This window comes from Maylandia zebra, linkage group LG3, assembly GCF_041146795.1.
Source record: "Maylandia zebra isolate NMK-2024a linkage group LG3, Mzebra_GT3a, whole genome shotgun sequence".
In the NCBI taxonomy this organism is placed as follows: Eukaryota; Metazoa; Chordata; class Actinopteri; order Cichliformes; family Cichlidae; genus Maylandia; species Maylandia zebra.
The window spans coordinates 48,600,583-48,624,750 of record NC_135169.1 but is presented as its reverse complement, the minus strand read 5'-3'; the positions used below and the strand labels follow the sequence as shown (position 1 = coordinate 48,624,750).

The following is a 24,168-nucleotide window of genomic DNA, read 5'->3' as shown; positions in this document are numbered from 1 at the left end:
GACTGTTGCACTAACCACATAAGCCATCGTGTTCTCACTCCGGTTAGGCTCAAAGGCACTCTGGGAAATTCACTTCCACCTGTTGATCTATACAAGGCAGGAGGAGAGTTGTAATCCAGTAAGAAACAAACTAGCTCCTGGTTGAATATGTACATCTTTTTATTATAATAAAACCATCATTTATATACATTTCAAGTGAGAAACAGTTGCGCGGTGACCTTCTGCTGTCTCCATGTATATCTATCAGTCCTCTACAGTACACAGGTCTCTTGGAAAAAAAGGAATACAAGTCAGACAATGCAAAACGACTGAGAACACCCAGCAAATCAACATGATTATCAAGCAATGGTACATCATCTAAAATATCTTTCAACCCAATTTAGTTTGAATCTTTTTGACCACAAAGGATCAAACGGTAGTGTTGACAGGTAGAGCTGATACCCAGGCCAGCTTTAAATGTAACAATTAATTGGTAACTAACAGGTCTAATTGTGAAGATACCACTTAACCACACAAACAAGACATACACATACAGACACACACTACAGTTTGCAAACAGCTACCTAAAAAAGGTGGAGAAATAACACGAAAATCAACAACCCGTTTTTAACCACGAGACGATCAGAGGCACAACTCAAAGGCTTGCACGTATGGCTTGCAAAAAGCTTTAGCTGCAGTCCTGCAGTGTTTCACCACAGTGGGGGAGGGGGTGCATTTAGAAGAATGATCAGACATAGTATTGCACGGTGCTGAGTCAAAAACACAGCAGGCGCCCTTTCAGCGGCCATGTGGCTGAGACGATGATGAATTACAAAACGAAAGGAGTCTTCCTGTTTTTAAAGCCCAGACTGAACGTTCTACTTCAGCTAATGTCCAGGGATTTAAGAAAGCACAGCCTCAGCTAAGGGTTAAGAGATTGAGTTCACTAATATAACAGGAAAGACCGACTGGAACTCCATCACACACAAATTCAGCAGCACAACACAGCACGTGAAGCAGTTTCACAAGGAACGACGAGACATTTCCTCATACATCGGCCTTTCATTCCTCTGATGACGCTTGTGCACAATGGGCTTTCAAAGTCATCACTGTCACAAAACAAAGATCAGATCAGGAAATGCAGTGTGTTGACTTTGCACAGTGTATCCAATCAACGTAGCATTGGCTCCGCCCACTACTGGTGAGGATGGAGTGACACAATAACCACAGTGTGAATGCAGTGTCAAGGCCTCAACTTAGTGACAACCTCAACTTTAAGCAGCCACAATACCCTGACACACGCAGCAGTTAGCAGATCTAGGCCAGATCTCTCTCCACTATGCTACTGTGACACAAAAGACAACACAATCTGTGTCATCTCATGATGAAAAACTAAAAGTAGAGATTTGCAGGCTGTGTAACGCTCAATATCCAACAATCCGCTTCCTTCTTCCAACTTTGTGTAGGGCTCTAACTAAATATTGCTTCTATTATCAAATAATCAGATCTGCTACCCTAATAAAAACTCTATAAAACAACCAATTTAAAGCCCCCACAAAACAAAAAAGCAGCAAATCTTTAAACCAAAGTAAGAAATCTCTGTTATACTGCACTTTGCTCCAGAGTGGAGGATTTAAAACTGTGAGGGGCACCACAACATGACGGGTAAGATGGTTACAGTGATGCTGCAGGCTAGTAATCTGACCAACAGTCAATAACTACAGCTGCAACAGTGACGTTTACACACAGCTAATGCAAGTAATTAAAGGCCGTCTATGCAGGATTTTAAACTTTAGGAATCTCTCTGATCAACCACTTACGACCCACCGTATGTTGCGGTGTAGCTATTTAAACTTTATGCCCAAACCATTCATCCTTAATTTGTCACATAAATTACCTGGAACCAAACCTGGGTTGTCCCGCTCTTTCACGAAAAGCCAAATTTGTACCTCGAGATGGTGCAGCGAGTCCACCAGGCACGTCACTAAGAATGTACAATGACAGCCGGGTGGAAAAGCCCAGCCACTTGATTAAAAAAAGTGAAGGTTTTGGTTAAATTTCACAGATGGCAATTGAAAAAAATACTTTTAAGCCAAGGACGACAGACCCACGATGCAAACAGCAACAACAAAACTCCTGCATAGCGAGCCTTGAAAGTAAAAACCATCAACAGCTGACTGCACACTCCTCAGAGTCTCCACATCTTAATGCTTCAAAGTTAATTTCATTGGCCAGTGTGGTTAGTACTTTTAGATTGCTCCCTGGAAATCCTGCTTTGACCACACGCGCCGTGCACAGACCTCAAACCTGTGCATAGAGCAAAGATTAATTCAGCTTCAAACTGACCCAAATTTCTGTGGTTTGGATGGTTGGCGAAGCATGAGACTGTCAAAATGGAAGTTGTACTATATTCTGCTCTGATCTTGCACCGCTCAGAGCACACTGAATACACAAGTGTCTTCCGCCAAAACAAACACAATCATCAGCTTTTTAGCTTTAAATAGATCCTATCACAGATGTTTGTGGACACGTAGAAACAGCCTTCTAGCTCTACAGTTTTTTTTTAAATAAACTGGATTAGTACCTCACTAAGCCTGAGAACTCAGGGTCAAGACTCTGAAGCGCTCTGCTGCCAGGAATGACTAAAAACATGCAATCAGGGCAACTGCCGGTGGGGACAGTGTACCAGGATGGATGCAAAGTCAAATAACTACAGTGGAAAGTTCTGAACCGTTCAGAGTATTTGAACTTTGTCGTTATCAGTGAAGTGATTGCTATTGTCCAAAAAGATGGTTTTTCCATCTTTCATATTCACGCAAATTATGCAGCCAAATGCGTGCAAAGCCCCTCAAGTTACAGCCTGCAATCTAGAATGTGTTTAAAAAGAGATTAAAAGTGCTCCAAATGTGCAGACAGAAGCTCAACGACAACCCTTCATTTGTCTGGACCAAATCCATCCTTTTCTTAAATATACTAAATAAATGAACAAAAGACTTCACACTCACACCAACACATCTGAAATCATAACAAAAACAAGCTAATTAATTAATGCAAATTAATGTACCACAAATATATTAAATACAGGGGAAATCCACATCTAACACTTTACCTCATTTATTCCAGTCTCGCTGACACAGGCAGCTTCTGACCTCTTCTAATGAACTAAAACTGTAACGCGGTGCTCTCAAACACACCACATTTTCTTATGTGCATTTGTGTCATACCTTCATGGATTATAACCTACAAAACTCCCCCTGTTCAGAAGAGTTGTCTTCATGGAACAGCTAAGGTGACAATTTGGCCCTGATTACAAGCCAATGAAAAGCAAACTCAGAACAAAAGGAAATAAAAACATGGAGGACACAAAGGAATGTGAGAAAAATTAAAGTGAGTGGAAAAAAGGTGCCGCTACGCAGAAGGAGACGCACAGAGACAGCTAGGAACCCCCTCACATATTTATGTCGTTTACAGATTTGACTACGGAGATGAACATTGCTGTAGACACATTTAAGCTTCATTTGCCGAATCAAACAGAAAGGATCTGAGAGCTGGCAGCAGTGAAGGAGTTGATGTAGTATCTGGTATCTCTGTGGTTTCCTTCAGTCTCTGGGGAACTGAGTCAGTCGGGTAGGTTCATATATGTGGGAGTGTGTGTTACATTCTTCAGCCTTTCCCAGCTACAAGTTTCCAGTTTGCTGCTGGGCCTCTGAGCAGAGGAGGGGTGCTGGAAGTTAAATAAGGCCTCATATTCCTTTTTCACACCCCTGCTCAGTCACTGAGACCCCCTCCAGTGTTCTGGTTCCAGTCGGAGGAGTGGCATGCCTCTGGAGAAGAGCTTTATCACTGCAGCCTCAACTGGACGTGTCCCCAACCTGACAGAAGATCTCTCTCAGGTCCATCAGCTTGGGCAAGAGTGTAGGCTTTTCCAAAGGCTGGAGGGGGTCTGATTGAGTACTTTAGCTTGAGCTGGTTATGTTCTGATCTCAGCTCAACGCTTCAGCACCGGGCAACCTCGCTCCCGATCTCTTCTGCTCCGTCAGCGCCTGCAAGACCTGAGGGGAAGAAGCAGGAGTGAAAAAAAGGTTTTCAAAACAAAGATGCAGTGATGGGGGTAAACAATGTTTTCAGACACAGTATCTAGAAAAAAAATCCCACCTGTGCCCACTTCCTGTTGCGGCTGGTCATGTGAATAGCAGCAATGTGCTGGAAGAGCTGGTCGGCAGGGATGAGGTCAGGCAGGCGGGTGAGGAACTGAGCCATGTGGATGAAGTCCATGCTGGTCAGGACATCCTGGTAGAGGCGAAGCAATCCCAGAGCCGTGCGGAACAGGAACTCTTCACCATCTCTGCAGAACACATCCCACACTCGACACGCCAGGTCCAACGGCAGCGACTTGCTATACAGAGTGAAGATCCTGAAGGGACAAATAGATGGGAAGGAAAAGTTATTATCAGCTAGCACTATATAAAACAAAGTCACTAATAGCAACAGAAATTTGAAATGACCTTTGTTAACATATTAAAGAAACACATGTACTGAGTTACAGTTTCTTTGCTGAAATCTGACTTCATGTACCAACTTCTAAGATCTACCCTCACATCCTGATAGATAAACAAAGGAAAGATACAGTATAGAGTAAAAACTACTCATCCGTCTCCCTTCAAACGCACTTCTTAAGTGACATCCCATTTTTATTCCATAAGGTTTAATTTGATGTCTAAACCTTAGCAGCTTTAACAGATTCAACTCTTCTTTTACATAAAGTTTAGGAAAGCATTTATTTTTGTCCATTCTTGCAGAGGTGCACTGGGACATCCCCAAACTGTTCCCACAAAGTTGGGAGCATGAAATTATCCAAAATGTCTTGGTATCCTGAAACATGAAGAGTTCCTTTCACTGGAACAAAGGGGGCAGGCCCAACTTGTGTAAAACAACCCCACACCAAACTTTACACTTGACATATAGTGCAGTAACACAAGTACCGTTCTCCTGGGAACCACCAAACCCAGACTCATCATTTGGATTGCCAGACAGAACATGATTGGTCACTCCAGAGAACACACTGCTCCAGTGGCAGTGTGCTTTACACTAGAGATGGCACGATACCACTTTTTTATGTCCGATACCGATATCATAAATTTAGATATCTGCCGATACAGATATGAATCCGATATAGTGTTTTTTAATCAACAAAACTGTTTTTTAAATATCTTGCTGTATTTTGTATAAGTTCATACTCAAGTTTAAAACAACAACTACACTAAAGCTATTCTGTTATACCTGTATACAAAAAAAAATATTTCATAGTTCAGCAATACTGATCAATCTAATAAACTTAGACCTACACCATCCTCCCTATTCTGGTATTTTAAAGAGTACTTAGCGTAAATATTAAGCAACCTAACTAATAGGGTTCCAACTCCCAGCAACAACAAAAATAAGTAAATAAAAAATAGGGAACCACCCCTCACGCGCCACCTCATGATGCTTAATCAACGTAATCAACCTTAATTTGATGCAGTGTGAAAAAAAATGCACAGAAATCAATTATTTTTCAAGAAATATTAAATAGATTCAACATCTTTCTTCAACAAAATTGCAGACTGCACAGATGGTACCTTCCCAAAGGAAAAAGTACTATAGCTTACTAGGGTATATATATTAGACTTAATAGTCACTATATACAGTAATTGACTTCTATTCATTTGACATCAAATTAAAACTTTCGGTGTAAGATAATTATTTATTAAAAGCTCGAAATTTTAAATGAGAATAAGAAAGAAAAGTATGTCTTTGTGCCCCCTTTTCCCTGTTAATGCCCTATCGGCCCCCCTGGCTAAACTTTGCTAGATCCGTCCCTGCACAGTTACCAGCCGTCAGCTACGTAGAAAAAGATCCTCGAGTAGAAAGTAATATTAAACGTGCTGCTGTTGTTCAGCCGCTGGTTTCCTCTTTCTGGTCCAAAGTGGGCGATAAACAAACAAGAGAGACGGACTCGCAACAGAAAAGCCGATCAGCTGATCATTAAGCAGTTTCATGATTGAAGTAGCAGCAAGAAGAGGCAGTCGCTCCATATATCGTTTGGTAAGCTTAACGCAGGAATGCTTTACAAACATTCAGAGATGGACTTACACACTTGCTTTACTTCTCTCGGGGATAACTTTGTCGGAGATGAAATGCCGGGTTGCTAGCGAAGCTCCAAATGCTATCCAGACCACCGACAGGTCCCGCATGCCACAGCCGCTCTATCACGTGATGCATACTGCTCCGACGTGCTAACGTTCTGAGGTGAGTTACGGCGTGTTGCAAGTTTTGTGAGGTGCTTTTGTGATATTTAATGGATCGGATTACATTTTTTATTTTTCTCCGATATCCGATCCAGTAATTTAGGTCAGTATCGGACCGATACCGATACGTAATATCGGATCGGTCCATCTCTACTTTACACCACTGCATCCCACGCTTTGCACTGTGCCTGGTGATGTAAGGATTCAGCTGCTGAGCCATGGAAACCCAGTCCATGAAGCTGAAGTTGTTCACGTTTGTACCGCAGCATCCACTGTGATTTTACAAGGCCTACCACTTCTGTCAGTTCCCAGTTGCTTTGTTATAATTCCACTAACAGCTGACTGGAATATGTAGTAGTGAGGAAATGTCTGGACTGGTAGCACAGGTGCATCCTAGCTTGAATTCACTGAGTTCCTGAGAGCGACCCATCCTTTCACAAATATTTGCAGAATTACTCCGCATGCAAATAAAAAAACAAAAACACTTTTTAAAAGAAAAAAGGCTCCTTTCTACGTTGTTACAAGCTTCAAGAGATTTAGAAGCGAGCCGACTACCACCTGCTCTTAATAAAACTAAAAGGCTGTTTTAGGTGTAATTACAAACAAACAAAAAACACAATAATTCACAATATTAAAGTCAGAAGTCTGTGAATAAAAATAAATGATTGATATTATTGCCCTAGTTATGTGGCATATATGTGGTTAAAGTGAAGATACAAACACAAATTTCTACCTCAAATGGGCAGTGACCACTCATACAACCCCTTTCCTGTTTTCTCAGAAACACACCTGACACTGAAAGTATGACAAACTGAATGTGAGGCAAGTGTCATGTTTCGAGATGAAGGCATGTAGCGTGTTTTCAGCAAGACGGGGTACAAAGTGCACTGTGCATGTGGGTGGAGGACGAATCGGTAGAGCTTTGCTGCATCAGTGAAATGACACACTGCCAAGTAATTCATGTTCATCAATAGATGCAAGTTCACTGTTAAAACAAAACAGGAGATATAAAATAAAATGAGGCAATAGCACAATACAGGGAAGCACTCACCAGTCAATTAAATAAATATCAGGTGTCAAGTTGTTTTTCTTGAAATGTGCAAATAGCTTTGGTAGATTTTCTTCAAAGAACACTTCAAATGCTGCAAAGTACGTCAACATCTGCGGAGAGGAGAGGAGGTGGTCTTAGAGAGAAGTAAACCCAAACCACACTTACAGTTTGCTCAGTGAGTCAGACACAAATGACAGACACTTTGGTTTAAATGGAGACAAGTGTGTAAACACAGTAGAGATGATGATGGGACAGTAACATTACCAAGTTTATAAATGTAGTTAGAAATAACAGCACTAGCACTGCTATATTCAGTAAAACAGGTAATGGAATTTACTGACGTATTAGGTATTACTGATAAATGTTTTAAGTCAAACAGATTTTTTTTTTTTTAAACCGTTAAGTTCTCAACTTTACAGCTGAACAAAGAGCTTGGCGGAAAAAGGTGATTTGCAGTCAACACATATGTATACATATATGTTTATTTAAAAAAAGCTCAGAGTCATGTGTATTTATAGGTACTGCGTGTGAAATAAGTGGGCGCGCACGTGTTTGCCATGCTCTTTGTTTACTTACAAGGCTGTGGTCAACCCTGAAAAAGGCCATCTGACAGGGCTTGTTGAGCAGGTTGGCAAAAGCTATGAAGGCATCGGCTGTGTCCAGGTTCAGGATGAGCACAGCAGCGATGAAGGACATTCCCTGCACCTTAAAAACACACAAACACAGAGTCAGTACAAGCGAATACTTACAGAAACCCTAAAACCGGTGACGGTGCGAGCTTGTACGTGTCAAATGTTGTAATATTTAGACAGAAACACTGGCAGGAAGTCATTAACGGGTAACCTTGCATTTGAGTCAGACACTATTAATCGGTGCAGGCGCTTTGACAGTGATGTGCAAGTATTACAAGTAGTGTGGACAATAAATCTGGGAAGAGAGATGATAATGCTGATGGAGAAATGGAAAGAAATAAACCTGCGTACAGCTTACACAGACTGAGAGTGTGTGTATGTGTAGCTGCTCATGGGTTGGGGTCAAATGCAGGAAGTCACAGTCATTTCTACCTGTCTATAGACAAAAGCATGGGGCTGCGGGTAGGAGCAGCAAGGCAAACCACAGCAGCACTGCTCATTAGTGCAAATGCAGCAATTTTGCTGTAAGAGCACACAGTGATGATACTGAGAGAAACAATAAAACAGAGAGCACAGTTGGTCAGGTCCATTACAACTGACAACATAAACAAAATATAGCGGGTGACTTTTTAAAAATACTGCTTTGCGATCGTTGCTTCTTTATCCCAAATATTCGCTGGGTTCACACTTTGTAAATGTGCAGATTGTTTGCTAATGCTCCTGCGCACGTCTTGTAAATTCAATGTTTGGAGGTTTGGATGATTTAATGAATAAAGAATCAATCTGAATACATCCCCCTATGGATTTTTGGTTTGTTTGATATTTTAACAGGCCAACACTGTGAATGAACAAAAACATACATTTTATTAAATAATAGTTTAAAAAATAAATAAAACTTCAGCCAAAAAATTCAGTTTGATTTCTAGGAATCAAGTAAACCATGAAAGTATCACAAGGGAGGATCAGGGCATCGTGAGAAACTAGAGTCGGAAATCCAGGGCGTCACTGAGGCTCAATACAAAGTCTCCTTGAAAGGAAGAAAAGAGCGAATGGAAGGAAAATATTTGAGGTCTTCTAACTTTAAAATGGAACCTACATGCTGCAGAAACCCCCTGACCAATCTCCTGGGCACGGTATTTTAGGGTTAGTGAACGTCACACAGAACTGATCTTTTGACTGGTTGCTGGTGATGAGGCACAAAAAATCCCCCCAAAAACACAAAAGACAAAACAGCGCAAACAAATGTGAATCTGTTGCTTAGAGAATTCTAGAAATTACTCTGAGCACATCACCTGTTAAACACACTAATGCCAATCATAAATGTAATATTTAATACTATCAGAAATGAAAAATTATTTGCTTTTAATATTAATGCTCAGTCCTGAGGGTCCTTCTAAATTTCCAAGTAATTTTTGCTTGCTTAGAAAATTCTGTAAATTTTCACGTGTGGTCTTGTTCATAAGTAATTCAGCAGAGGTTAATCACGGGCTCCCTTTTCTACAGTTGGCTAGCCCCACATTCTGTAAATAGCATCCTACATTTTACTCATCATAGCTTGCAAAAAGGAACATAAGTGAGTCAAGCAGAAATAGGAAACTTAAAAAGAAATGCATACATATGGATGTATCCCAACTGAAACCCAAAAAAGATCGCAAACAGAAAACCAGATCAAATGAGACTTAACTACATTTGTCCTTCGTATGATTGATACCAAACACGCAGAGTTATCCTTTTAGATCAGCTCTCAGCATCAGTAACAAATGTATCTACTGGAAATCTGAAGCACCTTTATTTACACTAAAAACAAACCTATGGCATAATGTAATAAATCTGAAAATGCATCATTTTCCTCATACAGAGCTTTAGTTGGGTGGAAACGCTCACACAGATTGCTAACAGGACCATCCTCTATATGAATCTGATGATTTCATTAAAATAAAAGCCTGTGTATGTTAATACGTGTCATGTTTTATAATGTTAGACCACATCTATTAATACATTCTATTGAGGGGAGTGACTATTCATGTGGTACTACTACCACACCAAAGCTTATATAACTGTAATTCATGTGCAATATATTCCTTACTTACAATCAATTAGCAGCTTTTGGGAGGTTTTTGAGAAAAAATACTGGAGAATATGATGGAGCTAAAGAAGGTTGTGCACAACTGTTTTATAATTGATATGAAAAAGACAAAATGCATGAAATCAATCCAATGAGTATGAAGTGCTTTAATATCAGGACACCTAGTGAAATATCAGTGCTTGAAAGAAATACTTAGCGCCAAGAGTAAGAAGATAAAGATGGCACAGCAGGTAAAGCATTTATTTACTTAATGAGAAGGAATCGGGCCTAAATATTCTATTATTTCTGGCAGGATTTTGTTTTTCAGACTGGTGAAATATTTGAGAACCGTACTCACAGACAGTCATCCCATCTGTCTGTCTTCTTATTCATTTGGTGACTTTGAGGTAAATTACCGTGCTTTCCCCTTTTTGCTGCACTTACATTGAGCCCAGGTATCGAACTGTATCACACACCGGCATAGAAAATGTTGCCGACTTCATATTCAGTACCCACTCAGCTCCTCGCGTGTGGCAGCAACCTCCCACTTGGTGCAAATTGAATCGTCTTATTTTAAGCTAATATTAGGCTACTGTAGGTGTTGTGTGGGAGATCAAAGTCTGTTTAACCTTCATAATACACAATGAGCTGCAAGGTGCAATATCTTAAAGTTCACTTAAAATTTCCAAGAACAGTCACTTTAGTTTCAAGAAGACAAAGTCGTGGAGCGACTCCAAGGGAACAAGACTTATATTTGTGGTGTAAAAATGACCCGTTTTATCTACTACCTGAACAAATGTATTAAACAGAAATTGTTTTATTTGTTCGTTTGTTAAATAAGAGCATATAGATGAATAAACTCTTTATGGTCTCTAAAAATCAATCTAAATTTCAGCGCCAGCAGATGTAAGAATCTCATGACTAAACAATATTTTCTATACTTGAGATATTCATGTGGCACTTTGTGTTTTTGTCCTAAACATGAAGCTGTAACATGCCCCAGTCACAGGTGTGAGTATCACAACATGATGTAATATTGGTTAAGCATGTGTGACTTACATAGCCAACATCAGGCCTGTAACAAGTGTATGCTCCCAGAATGCTGTGCAGCACGTCGTGATAGGGCCCACCCTGATGACGTACAAAGAAAAACAAAACAATGGAACAATGAGTCCAAAAACGCACAACGTACACACACCTTTTTACATTTACAAGCTTTCAAAACCTGTTTCAATCATACAAATATTTTTTTTACAAAAATAAGCAAGACGTTCCTTTCATGTCTTGCTCAGTTTAGTCACGTTTTCCTTCGGTGCATCCCATTACCCACATCGTGCTGAAACGTTATTCTAATTCTCTCTCACTGACCTTCTGGAAGATGCACAGTTGTGGGAAAGTTCTTGAGATGTCCAGCTTGATGAGCTCGAGACTTGACTCTCTGTCTGAGGAACCAACATCTGCAAGACATTTCAGCACATTAAAAAAAAAAAAAACTGGAAAAATATGAGTATTATTATAAAATTAAAGAAGTTTCTTTAGAAACTCCACCTTCACTTTCAGTCTCGGTGAAGAGTGTCGCTGTGCTCTTCCACTTCTCCTTGGCCCGGGACAGACAGATGTTATACAACTCTGCACAGACACACAAACAGCAGCACAGTGAAGTTAATGTGAGAGATTGGAGGGACGCACAAGTTTGAAGACTGAAATGTGAACGTGATAAATGGACAGAAAGCACTCGCATCAGCAAACAGTGAAGGTGACTGAAGAAAACATGTCCCCCAATTACAGAAGACTGCACTGCTGTGCAGCCTTTCCTTTGAACTGCTGCTGCCCTCTGGTGCTCAGATGCTAGATTTAATATTGAGCGTTCAGAGAGGAGACGTGGAGATTTACACTAGTGCTCGAGTCAAATCTGAACTACAACAAGCTGCTTGTAGGATGAAGAGGTTAAGCTGATGATCGGTTAGCCTGTGGTATGCAGCTCGTTAAAGACAGATTGAAGCATTAGTTGATGCTAGGACTTTAAGCAGCCTGTCGGGTGATTGGTCTAATAGAGACGTTGATGGTTTGGAGGAACCGATTAGTGAAGTTAACTCGGAGTTTTAAAACAGCTGATATTTATTTAAAGCTGCTGTAAATAATTGCACGTTATGACAAGTGAACAATTTCTCTAATCATTAAAGACAGATTATTACTCTGCTATATTACTCATCTGCAAGCCAGTCAAAGACATTAGTAGTAGCATTAGCATCAATAATAAAAATGCTTCTGTGAAAGTGAGGGAGTGCTGTCACTGAGCTGCCCATGCAGCTACTTTAAAGGGACTGAAAACTCCACGAGTGTGTGTGTGACTGCAGTGTGTGTTTTGGTGTGTAGGATAGTGTAGCTCCAGTTAAAACGATGAATAGCACAAAGTGGAGCAGACCAGCTCAGCAGTCAGAGAGAGTGCTTATCTGCAAGCAGCCTTGAGGGTGCTGAGGAGCACACACACACACATTTGAGCATGCATGCACACAAACACACAGTCTAAGGAATGCCAATTTCAGTTTGTACTCCATTCTCAAGAGGAAGATGAGGGTAGTGTGTGTGTGTGTGTGTGTGTGTGTGTGTGTGTGTGTGTGTGTGTGTGTCGTCTGTGCAGGATCAGCGAAGTCATTGAAATGCTGCACATTCTCTCGTGTACTGGGGGAATTATTGGACCGTGCTCCTTAATGGACACGCTCTTCCTTCCTCTTCTATCCATCTCACTGCCACACATTCAACTACAAACACTGAGACAAATTGGTGCACCCATCTGCGTGTGTGTGTGTGTGCTTTTATTACTTATTTTGTGGGGATGTGTGTTTTTGCAATCACCCAATGAGAAGAACACCAACTTTTGAGCATCAAAACGCTCGCATTAAAGAAACTGTTACATTTTAAGTTGCAGACATAATTCAGGGCTAGGTTAAGTTAACCCAGCTGGCAGTTTTTAGGTTAAGGTTTGGCCTGCTAACAGATCTTTTAACTTGAGAAAACACACACACACTCATTCCCACGTACCGTGTGTTATGTTGAGATCGTTGCCCACAGCCAGGCTCCACACTTTCCCTCTGACACTGGGGGGGATGCCCTGCCACCAGAGGTCCCTCACTCGTCGAGATGTACACCTGTAGCAGTGGGGGATTAGAGGGGAAAAAAAATGTTAAGCACATCAGAGTCTATGATAAAAATGTTTTATAGAGTGGGCTGTAGGTTAACAATAACCTAATTGGCAAACCACTGATTCGAAAGCAAGAAAAACACTTTCCTTCAGTCTAACACCATCTATACTGTCTTCTGTTTGTATTGTTGTAGTAATAAAGATACAATAGACTAAAGGAACGATCTGGCAGCAGTACTGTAGCGATGTTTGGTAGTGTGAAGTGAATTAGTCACATATTAATCAAGGAGTACACCTGCAGGAGGAGCCTGGTACTTTTATGAAGATTACCTGAGATGACCACACTGGTTTGAACGTGTTTTTCCAGCTTAACCGCCACAACAAGTTGTGTCTTGTTATATTCTTATGTCTGCATACTGCATTTCCGCCCTGCAGTGCTGGCCAACAGCAGCAGTGTACTAAATGCTCCCAAGAAGGATCAAATATTGAAGATTCAGTAAACTTTTAAGCAGGCAGAGAAGTAAAACTGTCTATGTGGTAATAAAGGAATAGCGAGTTGAATTTGTTGGTCATTATTTTCTCTGACTTGTACTTCTGTGTTTTTTATTAAAAATTCAAGTCCAAAGTCAACAACACTATTGCGTGTTCTTCCAACATGTACACTCCTATAGTCAGGCTCTTTTCAGGGTCAAATTCAAGCATTTTCAAGCACCTGTACAAACCCTGAATACTGTACATGTTGACCAAGGAATACTGCACATTGAGCATGTTGCACATTTTGCAAGTTCTGCATTAAACTGAGAATAAAATGGCAGTAAAGCTCCATGTAATCCCACAGTGTAACATGCAGCGAGGACCAACATCAGGCTTAACCTTCGTAGCCACCTAAACACAAATGCTAAACACTGATACGGCATTTTTGTTGTTGTGACTCTAGCTGTTGGTATGGAAGCTAACTGCACAACTGAATATACCGAAGCAAAGCAATGAGCTTTGTTATTGTTAAATATGTTATAATTCAAACCAGAGTCTTTTTTGTACTCACACTGTACTCCAATTAGGCAGGATGTCTTGGTTCCAGGTCTGAGCTGCTGTGCCAATGCTCTCTTCAAGCTTGCATCGATCCTCCAGCTGCTTCTTCCTCCTCTGAGCTTCTTTTAACTCTGCAGAAGTCATTAAACATAAAATTACATGGGAAAGAGAGGAGCGGACAACAGACTGGACAGAAATAAGAGTCTGAACTATTGTGTAGTGTGCCAGGCTGAGGACAAAAAAAAAAGAAAGCAACATTGATGCTGAAGCTGCAGCCTCAGTTCACTCCACTGAACTCACCCCTCTTCTTAACCTGGGCCACCATCTCTTCATACTGCTGCCTGTGTTTCTGTGCCTCCTCAGCTGGCTTGGCAGGCAGGTTACTGCACATGCAAATGCACACACACACACACACACACACACACACACACGGTTAGCAACTATGTGCTCTTGCATTACTCATGCTGAGCAATCTTGGAGTGTATAAAAAGAACATCAGGACAGGAAGCTGCATGTGTTTATGGAGTGAACACAGCTGCTTATATTCCAGTAAATTCAACTTACTGCCTCTTTAACATGCTACAAACATTAGATAACCCTTTTTTCTTTTTTTTCATCTTTTCCAGTCTTTCTAAATCACTTGGCTGATGTCATGCTAGTTGCTGGTTAAAATCAATAAGCATTTAAATTTTCTCAACACCTTTGCCTTTATATATCAGCCCCTGGCAACAAAGTTTATTCTTGGAATAAGGACTCGGAATAGGCTCAGGGAAAGAACATAAAGGAGGAACATAAACATCTAACTGATAAAGAAAACACTCCACAGCACGTACTACAACGGACCTTGAGAAAAGAAAAGAAAACACAATGAACTAAAGGAACATTTACAATCATTACAGTGCAGATTGTTTTCCTTTCCACTATCTTGCTTTGAGTCTTCTGCATGGCAAAAAAAACGTATCAAAACTGTGTATATGGTTAACAATGTGCAACACAACTTTCATTATTTGGACGGCTTTCATGAAGTTCAAGCAGATCAATTCACTGTTACTCATATAACACGAAATCACAACAACAGTCGCGTCAACGTGCTCTATAATGTATGATAGAGGATACAATCATACAGAAAAGCCCCCAACTTGGCGATAGTGGGGAAGAAAAACTCCCTTTTAACAGGAAGAAACCTCCAGCAGAACCAGGCTCAGGGAGAGACGAATAGCACAGCCGAAACTGATTAAGCAGCTCTGCTACTTAAGTGACATGATCCTATACTCCGATTAAAAAGTGTTCCTTTAATTTTTTTTTCAACAGTGTATAAAATGCTATATACATATGTGCCAAAGTCATCAGACTATATTTGTTATACTCTTATCAACTGTGACAATAAACATAAATACAAACGGCATTAAATTCAAACGTATTCAATTATTAAATTGCAATGTGAAAAACAACATTCGTAACAATGCTAAAATAAATCCATCTTTGTTAACAGCAAAATAAATGTTAAAATATATATGCTATGTTTAGTCACATTTGTTATAAAACACATCATTTGCACTTTTCTTGCAGGTTCAGAGCTTGTGTGCAGACACATGAGAGGCTGCATGCCACAAAGGGAGCAGCAGCTGAATGCAGTTCTGCCATTCATGGTGTCAAAATAAACTTCCTGGTGTTCACAGAAGAAATGTGTCTGAATACGTTTTCATACACTTAGCTCATGGCTAAGCAGCAGTACTCAAAGATGTTGCTCGGCATGTCTGTCTGCCTGAATGCAAAAACATTACAACATACTAAAGAAAAGAAAAAAAAATTACAAAAGGGAGGGTAATGAAACCAAGCTCAGCGAGGGCCATTAAACTTTCAGCAGCACGTCTCTTTTACCATCTGCGATACAAGCGGGGAAACAGTGAGAGCTGAAACAATGCAGAACAGAGCCTAACGACCTGGCAGGGGAAGGAGAACTGATAAGAAATGAGAGGAAGAAGGAGATTGGCTTTTATGTCTGATAAGCAAACTCAGCTGACAGTGAGAGGGAAAGAAAAATGTGACTGCGCCGTTTGTGTTTACATACGCAGGTCTGTCTTCTAGTATCAGCGCAGTGGTGGAGAGAGGCTCAAAATCCAGGTTTTTCCTCACACTCTGCCTCGGAGATGTTGGGTTGCCAGATCCAGCTCTGCCACTCTTTGTTTCATATTCCTGACATCAACAAAAAAATAGAAAATTTAGACATAGAAACATGAAAGTAACAGTGTAACTGTGTCACAGGGAAACCAACTTGCTTTTGAGGTCAGTTTCATTTGGTCTATATTTAGTTTCACACATTAAGATCTGCAGCATTTAAACTGAAGTGAAGAACAGAACAAGGTAGAGCACTAACAAAGGTCACAGGAGGCCTCAGTTCATGCTGTAGCTTGATGCAGACCGGTTAATAATGGAGGGAAAAAAGTTGATAAAAGAAGAGATGACTACTATTCTGTATTTGTATGACGTTAACTTGACATGGCCTCTGAACATTTGCCAGCTGCTGTTTAACGAGTCTGTTGCTTCTGCTTCACTACTGGGAATGTGATACAGGACTTTTAGGAAGAGAGCACCATGTGACAGGCAGTCATTACAGCTAAGACCACACTACACACAAGACCAACCGTCAGCTGACTCACAGGGTGTGTGTGTGTGTGTGTGTGTGTGTGTGTGTGTGTGTGTGTGTGTGTGTGTGTGTGTGTGTGTGTGTGATTCAGAGAAGGCCTGTCATAGATCTTATGGTGTGCTGCTAATCAATTAGGAAGCTATAAATGGGGTGAGTGCAATATGAGTGCAGAAACACCCCAAGTGTGACCAAAATGGCCTCCAGTGTGTAGTGTTGGTTAATAATGCAGGCTGAGATCTGCAAGCAATCAACAACACTATACCACCAATGGGACACACACACACAGTCGGAAAATCTATTCCCTCAACAGGACTGTGTGTGCACAAGTGCATTCATGACTTTTGTAATGCAGCCAGTGTCATTAATTTCTTTGTGTTTGTGTCTGTTGCACCTGCTCTCAATTGGTGTTGGGGGTGGGGTGAGTAAATAAAGGTAATTGGACCTAATTTTTCCTTGAGGTGGGGGGGTGGGGCACCAATATGCTTGTCATACTCTGCACCACGCTTTGGTGTCAGGCAGTCTCACACCTTTCTGTTTTTTGGGAGGTGTCCGCCCCCTCCCCTCCTCCCCTCACACAGGTGATGCAGCAAGTGGTAACAAACACATGAGGAAAGATACTTATGTGAAAATAAATGGAAGAGAAATAACAAACCAATAAAACACAACACTAGTTTTAGAGTTTAAGGTATCATGTGAAGGTGATTGAAACAGAAACATGCACATGATGGAGGGAGATAAGATGAGCTAAGCTTGTAGTGTGGAAGAGGAAAATTCTGCTACTGTAAGTGACTGAGGAAAATTAGAGAGGAGAGTACTACACAGAAGGTTATTTAGCAGTGCCATTTGTGTGTACTTCTGTCTGCTTTGCCTGTAGTTGCTGTCCATATCCTCTTTCATCTGCTTTGCATCTGTCTGTCTTTCACTTACTCTGTGCTTGACTGTTCTTTAACTGCACCATACTGAAGATCACTGATCTCCCGAACTGGCTAATTTAGCTTCAATCTTCTGTTTCATTGTTTTGGTTTCTTGACTCACAGATTTATATTCAGTCATATTAATCCACCCACCTTTGATTCCAGCAGCTATTTAAAGTATTTAGCTGTCAGTCAGATATTTCTCCTAGGAGTCTTCCCAAACATGCTTCCAATGAAATCCTGAGGTTGTTCACTGAACTTAGAATAGTAAAGTCTCTGTTAACCAGGTTTTTCTGGTCAACCATAGTGGTTTAATTGCTTAATAAAGAAATAACAGTCATGTGCTGCTGCATGGCTTATTAAACATGATGTGTACTCAAGCAGCTGCAGGTCAAAGAAAAAGGTTAGAGATGTGCTGCCTGAAAATCAATGGATACTGCAGAGAGGGGGAGGAAGAGCAGATTTTGAAGAGGAGTAGGCATCTGTTCAACCTGGCATCTGTTCAGCAGCAGAGCAGGTACACGCACCAACGTGAAACTAAAGAAGAAAGGATGTGTGAGTGGCAGTGCTGAGGTGCTGATGAGAAGGTGTTGGTGCAGTATTAAAGTGCCCGAGGTAGAAAAATATGTAAAGTTAATGAGGTTATTTAAAAAAAAGAAAGAAAGAAAAAAAAAAAAAAAAAAAAAGATGAGACATGGCTCCAATCCTTGATTCTCTTCATGGCTCCCTGTTAAATCCAAGGGAGTTTTTATATCCTGCTATCACCATGCGCTTTCTCAAAGGAAATGATGTGAATGTTGGGATTTTCTCCCTATTATTGTAAACTTACTGCAAAATTATTCTTTACCTTACAATAAAAAGTACCTTGGGGTGAATGTTGTGTGTTGGCACTATATAAATAAAATTTATTTGAACTTAAAGCTGAAGTGAATTGAAGTGATCATCTGGGAGGTGAGGCCAAAGAGCTATTGTGCCATTGTGACAATGAAACAAAATCCAGTAAAACGGTAACCCAACTATTCCAAGTCTTGATGCATCCTCAACCATCCAGATAAGGAAATCCTAGAAAGTTTATTCTGTTCATCTGGGAGAAATATTTCACTCATCCAAGCGATGTTGAGATAATTACAATCAACCTTTTGTGGCACACTACTCCACATTCCTCTGTTACCTCACAGGTAGTGCTACAAGTTAATCAACACTTAAGCTGACGAAGCATGAGCAGAAAGGATGAAACATTACTTTACCAACTCTTCCTCCTGTGGTTCTGTCACTATTATAAATGCAACACATTTGTTTTCTTGTTTTGCAACACAAAAAGCTTCTGCTTTACAAAAACAAAAAACTACACCCTGATGTTTATTGCCCTTGTTTTGGATACTGAAAGCTTGATGCATACAGCTTGATTTCAAACTGCTCATATGCAAAGGTGATCAAAGATCTCTTCCCCAGTTTCCCTCTGCTTACCACTGATCAAATAACAGAGCTTTATCGGACTGTGCCACGCCTCCTGATGTTTCATACTGTTTCATGTGGAAAGATATAGTAAAATCCAATTCATTTGTCATCCTGGTACAGGAACAAAGCTGTAAATAACACTTGTAAAACGTGCTATATTTCTTAGAGACTCAGCGCTGGGAATAAAGGCAATCTGTCATCTGTTATACCCGTTAGCTGCAATAGCAATTGGATCCCATGATAACCTACAGCCAAGGCAACCTGCTTTGTCACTATGGCTTTCAGTAAAGTTCTCCAATTTCCTGGTAGTGATGTAAGAGCTCTCTGGGTGCCTGGCTGGCACAGTCTTTCCGATTTAAAGCTATAGACGTGAGGAAGCTGCTCTGTGATGATGACCTCAGGATATTTTCTTTAATGATTCGCATTTGGTCAGTCAGTAATATGTGTTCAAAGTCAAATGAAATTCTGCTTGAGAAGAGGTTAATTTCACTCCTGGTTGTAAAACCGTCCTCCTACAGTGTCAAAGAGCATAGCCTCTGCATCAAATCCTCAGAAAAACACCACAGGGCTTTCTAATAATGCAAGCTGGGAGCTGAGAGGAGACCTCAGTCTGCTTATCCTTGTCGCCAAACTCAGCTTTTCACCAAATGCTGCTTAAGGCATCAACAAGCATACAACAGAGTAAAATACTAATTGATTCTCTATCATTTGTTATGTAGGAAGGTAGGGGTGTGTGTCAATTTACAGGTTATCTAATCAGAAAGGTAGTAAATTCTGCTGAAGGTCTCTTCCTGGTAAAATGCTTTCCTAATGTTGCCTTTTCACAGAGGATTTCACAGCTATTGGGGTTGTCTCTCCAATAGTGTATGTCTGAAGGTTCTCACTCATCCAGGTCATCATAATCTAAGGAGGTTGGAAATAAAGGAGTCTGGACTTCTGCAAGTTTCCTGGAAGACGTTTCACCCCTCATCTGAGAAGCTTCTTCAGTTCTAAGAGCAACCGTGGGGCTACCGTGGTTCAGGGGGTTGCCGGTTCGATCCCCAGCTCTCTCTGTCCTGGTCGTTGTTTCCTTGGGCAAGACACTTTGGCCAACACCAGTAGGTGGTAGGTTAGAGGGGCTGATGGCACAATATGGCAGCCTCACTTCTGTCAGTCTGCCCCAGGGCAGCTGTGGCTACAACTGCCTGCACCAGTGTGTGAGATTGAATGAATAGTAGAATTGTAAAGTGCTTTGGGTGGCTCTTCTATGTTGTGCCATGCACTTATGAAGTGGCTGTTTGGTCTTGGGGACACCCCCATAGGGCTTAAAATCTGGGACTCTCCACCAATTACTCTTAGAACTGATGAAGTTTCTCAGATGATAGGTGAACGTCTTCAAGGAAACTTAAAGTCCAGATGCTTTTCTTTCCAAGCTCCTTAGACTGTACGTTCTGTACTTAACACTTAAAAGGTACTTTTTGACAATGTTTGCTATGGACTCCTATTATGTTGTGACCAACGTCTGGTATATGAGAACACCATAATGTAAATAGTAGACACACAAGCAACATGAAATTCTGCCTGTTACGTTTGGTTGCGTAACAAAAACAAACTTGACCTAACAAAAAAACAAAAATAAACATTTTACTCCTTTTTCATCTTCTGTCAGTAGAAGTTTGTCAATAGGATGATTCTGCGTGAGTACCAGATTGAGTTTTTATTAACCTACAGATTAAAAGGTTTGTGGTGGTGAAAAAAAAAATCAAGGTTAAATCAGGAACAATCAAGAACCACAATGTCACTTTGTTTTTAATGCCAACCATCATTGTCATTATCCCATTTGCTTATTTATATCATCTATGACACGTGACCTTACTCATGTTGGAGTAATTAAATGTTTCTGAATTGCTTTCAAACAAGGATTCCAACTGCATGTAGTGTCTTTGGCACAGGACAGCTGACACATTAATAACAGTTCTCACAGGGGAGCTGAGGAGGAGTCTGTAATGATCTGGCAGAAAGTGAACAATATCTAGACAAAAACATAGAACTGAATACTGGCATCAAACACTCCAATGAGACGTCTTAGATGAGCTGTTTCTTTTTAACTGCATCAGTGGTGACAGCAGGAGGAAATCCCTTGGATGTCCCTACAATTAAAAAAGACAATGCTACTTCCACACTGCTACACATACTTTGGTAATACTTGGTAAAGGGCTACAGGTCAGGTTCCATGCAGTGGCGATGCTCTGTCCCCTAGCTGGCCAACCAACCATCAACACATCCAAAAACCAGACATTATCTTTTTAGAGACATTCCAGCAATCATCACCCTGCTCCCCAACACAAAGCACAAAGCTACGGCTATTATGGAATAGCTTGAAAGAGGCTATTACAGGATACCCGAGATGTCCTTTTCCTGTGCTGCTTCTCTTTCAACCTCTGACTACCAGTGTCCTCTGATTCTGCCAGACAAGGCGAGAGACAGTGGGTCATCACACTCACAATGCAGCTGCTCACTCACCATGAACGCTGCGGTTCTGTACAGACAGCCAGTCCTCCGGTGGGGGTTCGTCTTGAAAACCCTAGCCTAGCATCATTGCTGCTCCACAGGGCTCACTCCTGGCAACAGGAAACCCAGGAGGTGAAAAAGAAGGGCTGCTGACAGAGCAACACACCCCGCATTACAAGATGATACAGCACCATGATACCCTGTTTCCTCCCCCCACTCTCTCAGTGTCCCTCACTTGGAGCGGTGACGCTACACTGATCCACTCTAGTCTGTCAGTGCCGCTGCTGCGTGTGTGTCAGCAAATCAGCACCACCGTGTCGCTGCGCTCGAAGGAGCTCTGCACTCTGCTGTGCTCTGGCAGGCGCTCTAATCAAACCCCGAGTAATAGATTAGTTCACAGCCACTCTGGCCTCCACTCTCTTAATCCAGTCAGGACAGAATGAGCAGCTGCGACTTAAGAACTGATAGATCTTTTAAAGACAGCATAACAACACATGAAGAGATCTAAAATTGAATGAAAGCTGTGATTCCATTTCTAAACATTCAGTTGCCTTTCAAAGACGCAAGTATCCAGAAAGCTTTTGTTGCTAAGGCTGAAACACAAAGTTCAACTAATGAAGGCTTCAGGTGCTGTGGCAACATTGTATCTGTACTCTGGACAGATGGAGGGATGGAAAACTTGAGGGGGGGGGGGGGGGTCTGAAAATGTTATTCTATTCATTTCTATGTTGAAACTGGTTAGATCCATTAGCAGCATCTAACCAGTTGTTAGAGGAAGCTAACATATCAGAGGAAACCAAAGGCTAGGCAGTTAAGAGGATTATAGGCTGATACGACCAATTTTTTTCTTCTTTTTTTTTTTTTTTTTTTTTTTTTTTAAATAAAGTCAAATTATTGCAACCATGCTACTAAATTTAGACAACATATGTTTGGCTATCAGCTTCTATGTGAACATTTGTTGAGAATCTTTTATTTTTTATTTATTTATGGTGACAAAAGGTAACTTGATTCCAATTATTATATTGTTCACACACGTGAGCGAGGTGCTGGACACACGCAGGGGACTGGCTATAAATAACTGCATTATACAGTAAAAACAAATCACATTGAGACTAGATTAAATAAATAAGCGCGTAATCTAATCCTCTTTCCTTCATTGAATTTATCTTTGTCTCTTTTTATGCATTATTAATGTGAAATCAGACTCGAAGTCACAACAAGGCCTTTAAACACAGTGGAGCACAGTGATGTTTTACTCTCAGCAATGCAGAATTGGTGTACATGACAGAATAATGATTCATAGCTTTGGGAAAAACTGTTAGTGGAAACAGCACAGTGAGTCTCATAATAGCTCAACAATAACAGAGTCAAATAGGAGTCCACACAGAGTCCAGTAACTCCTCCGTGAAACAGCAGCAGCACTGGCTTAACAAAGCCTTGAAATCCGAGCCTTGTTAACTGATTCCTCAGGTCCAATATAGAGTTACAGCCACAGACAGACTTGTGTGTGTACATGAGCACTTGTATATCAACATGCAATTTAAAGCCAACTTGTTAAAAGGTTACACATTAACAGAACCTTTAACTGGGCTTCCCATGCACAAAGATCACTGTAGAGTGCTTTTTCCTTTGTATCAGAAACGGGGCAAATGGAAACACAATAACAGGTTTCTGATGGCTCTAATTACATGTTAGCATCTGGTTCTTTAGTTTATTTTATCAGCACAGAGCGACCCTCTGCTTTTATTGAGCCTTGGGCACTTTTCTGTGGAAGTGGGAAAAAATAATAAGTATTCAGGCACCAGCTGGCTATCTGGCAGTGTTGTCAAAGACCTTGACATTTTGAATACTGCATAACAAACACGTTATGCTTGCTCTCCACTAAACCCAGTCACATAGAGAGAAACAGAAAAATAAGTATATATAATATTTTAGCAGGTTCTACTTGTATACATGCAACTGTTTCTTCTATTTTGGCCATTTTACATCAAAAGACAAAAAATATTTTAGGCAGCCATAAAAAGAATTGATGATTCATTATAACCGAAAAGCTGGAGCTCAAAGCAAATGGGTGTCCATAAAGGAAGCAACTACCAGCAGCCACAGAAAGTCAATGAGATCGAGCAACTTCAAGAAAAGATGGAAAAAATAACCACTGACCATATGAAGTTAAAATATACAGATCGTTTTCATCTTTGAGGTGAGCAACTGCAGCTTGGAATGTCTGATAGCGACCAAACATCACTGTCTGTCAGGGATAATACGTGTAGCATACTTACATCCCCAAAGGAGTATATTATCAACTACTTCAGCTGTCTTCCTGAAGTCCACTGTATTGTAATAACATGCTCCTGCTATAGTGACCATGCAAATAAAATTCTCCTTGTCATGTAAAACCCAAACCATGACCGTGCATGCTCCCTGCTTTGAATAAACGAATAAATAGCTCAAGTCAAACATTTGCTGGGCCA

At 40.8% G+C, this 24,168-nt stretch overlaps 1 protein-coding gene across 6 annotated transcripts in view; it reads right to left on the bottom strand.

Moving 5' to 3' along the window:
* Nucleotides 1-141: 141 nt before the first annotated feature.
* The window catches only part of tbc1d14 (TBC1 domain family, member 14), a 44,793-nt gene continuing 20,766 nt past the window's right edge, over nt 142-24,168 (bottom strand). For 5 of the 6 annotated variants that reach the window (XM_004567069.2, XM_076881968.1, XM_004567068.5 and 2 more), the window contains 11 exons: nt 16,260-16,384; nt 14,489-14,571; nt 14,202-14,319; nt 13,057-13,163; nt 11,563-11,643; nt 11,383-11,471; nt 11,074-11,145; nt 7,894-8,022; nt 7,318-7,427; nt 4,135-4,393; nt 142-4,031 (listed from right to left, as the gene is read on the bottom strand). In XM_004567069.2, coding sequence (XP_004567126.1) covers nt 3,963-4,031; nt 4,135-4,393; nt 7,318-7,427; nt 7,894-8,022; nt 11,074-11,145; nt 11,383-11,471; nt 11,563-11,643; nt 13,057-13,163; nt 14,202-14,319; nt 14,489-14,571; nt 16,260-16,384 — 1,242 coding nt within the window. In that variant the 3' untranslated portion in view covers nt 142-3,962. Of the gene's footprint in view, nt 4,032-4,134; nt 4,394-7,317; nt 7,428-7,893; nt 8,023-11,073; nt 11,146-11,382; nt 11,472-11,562; nt 11,644-13,056; nt 13,164-14,201; nt 14,320-14,488; nt 14,572-16,259; nt 16,385-21,709; nt 22,338-24,168 lie in introns of those variants that run through there. The other variant, XM_012923516.4, reaches the window with a different exon arrangement.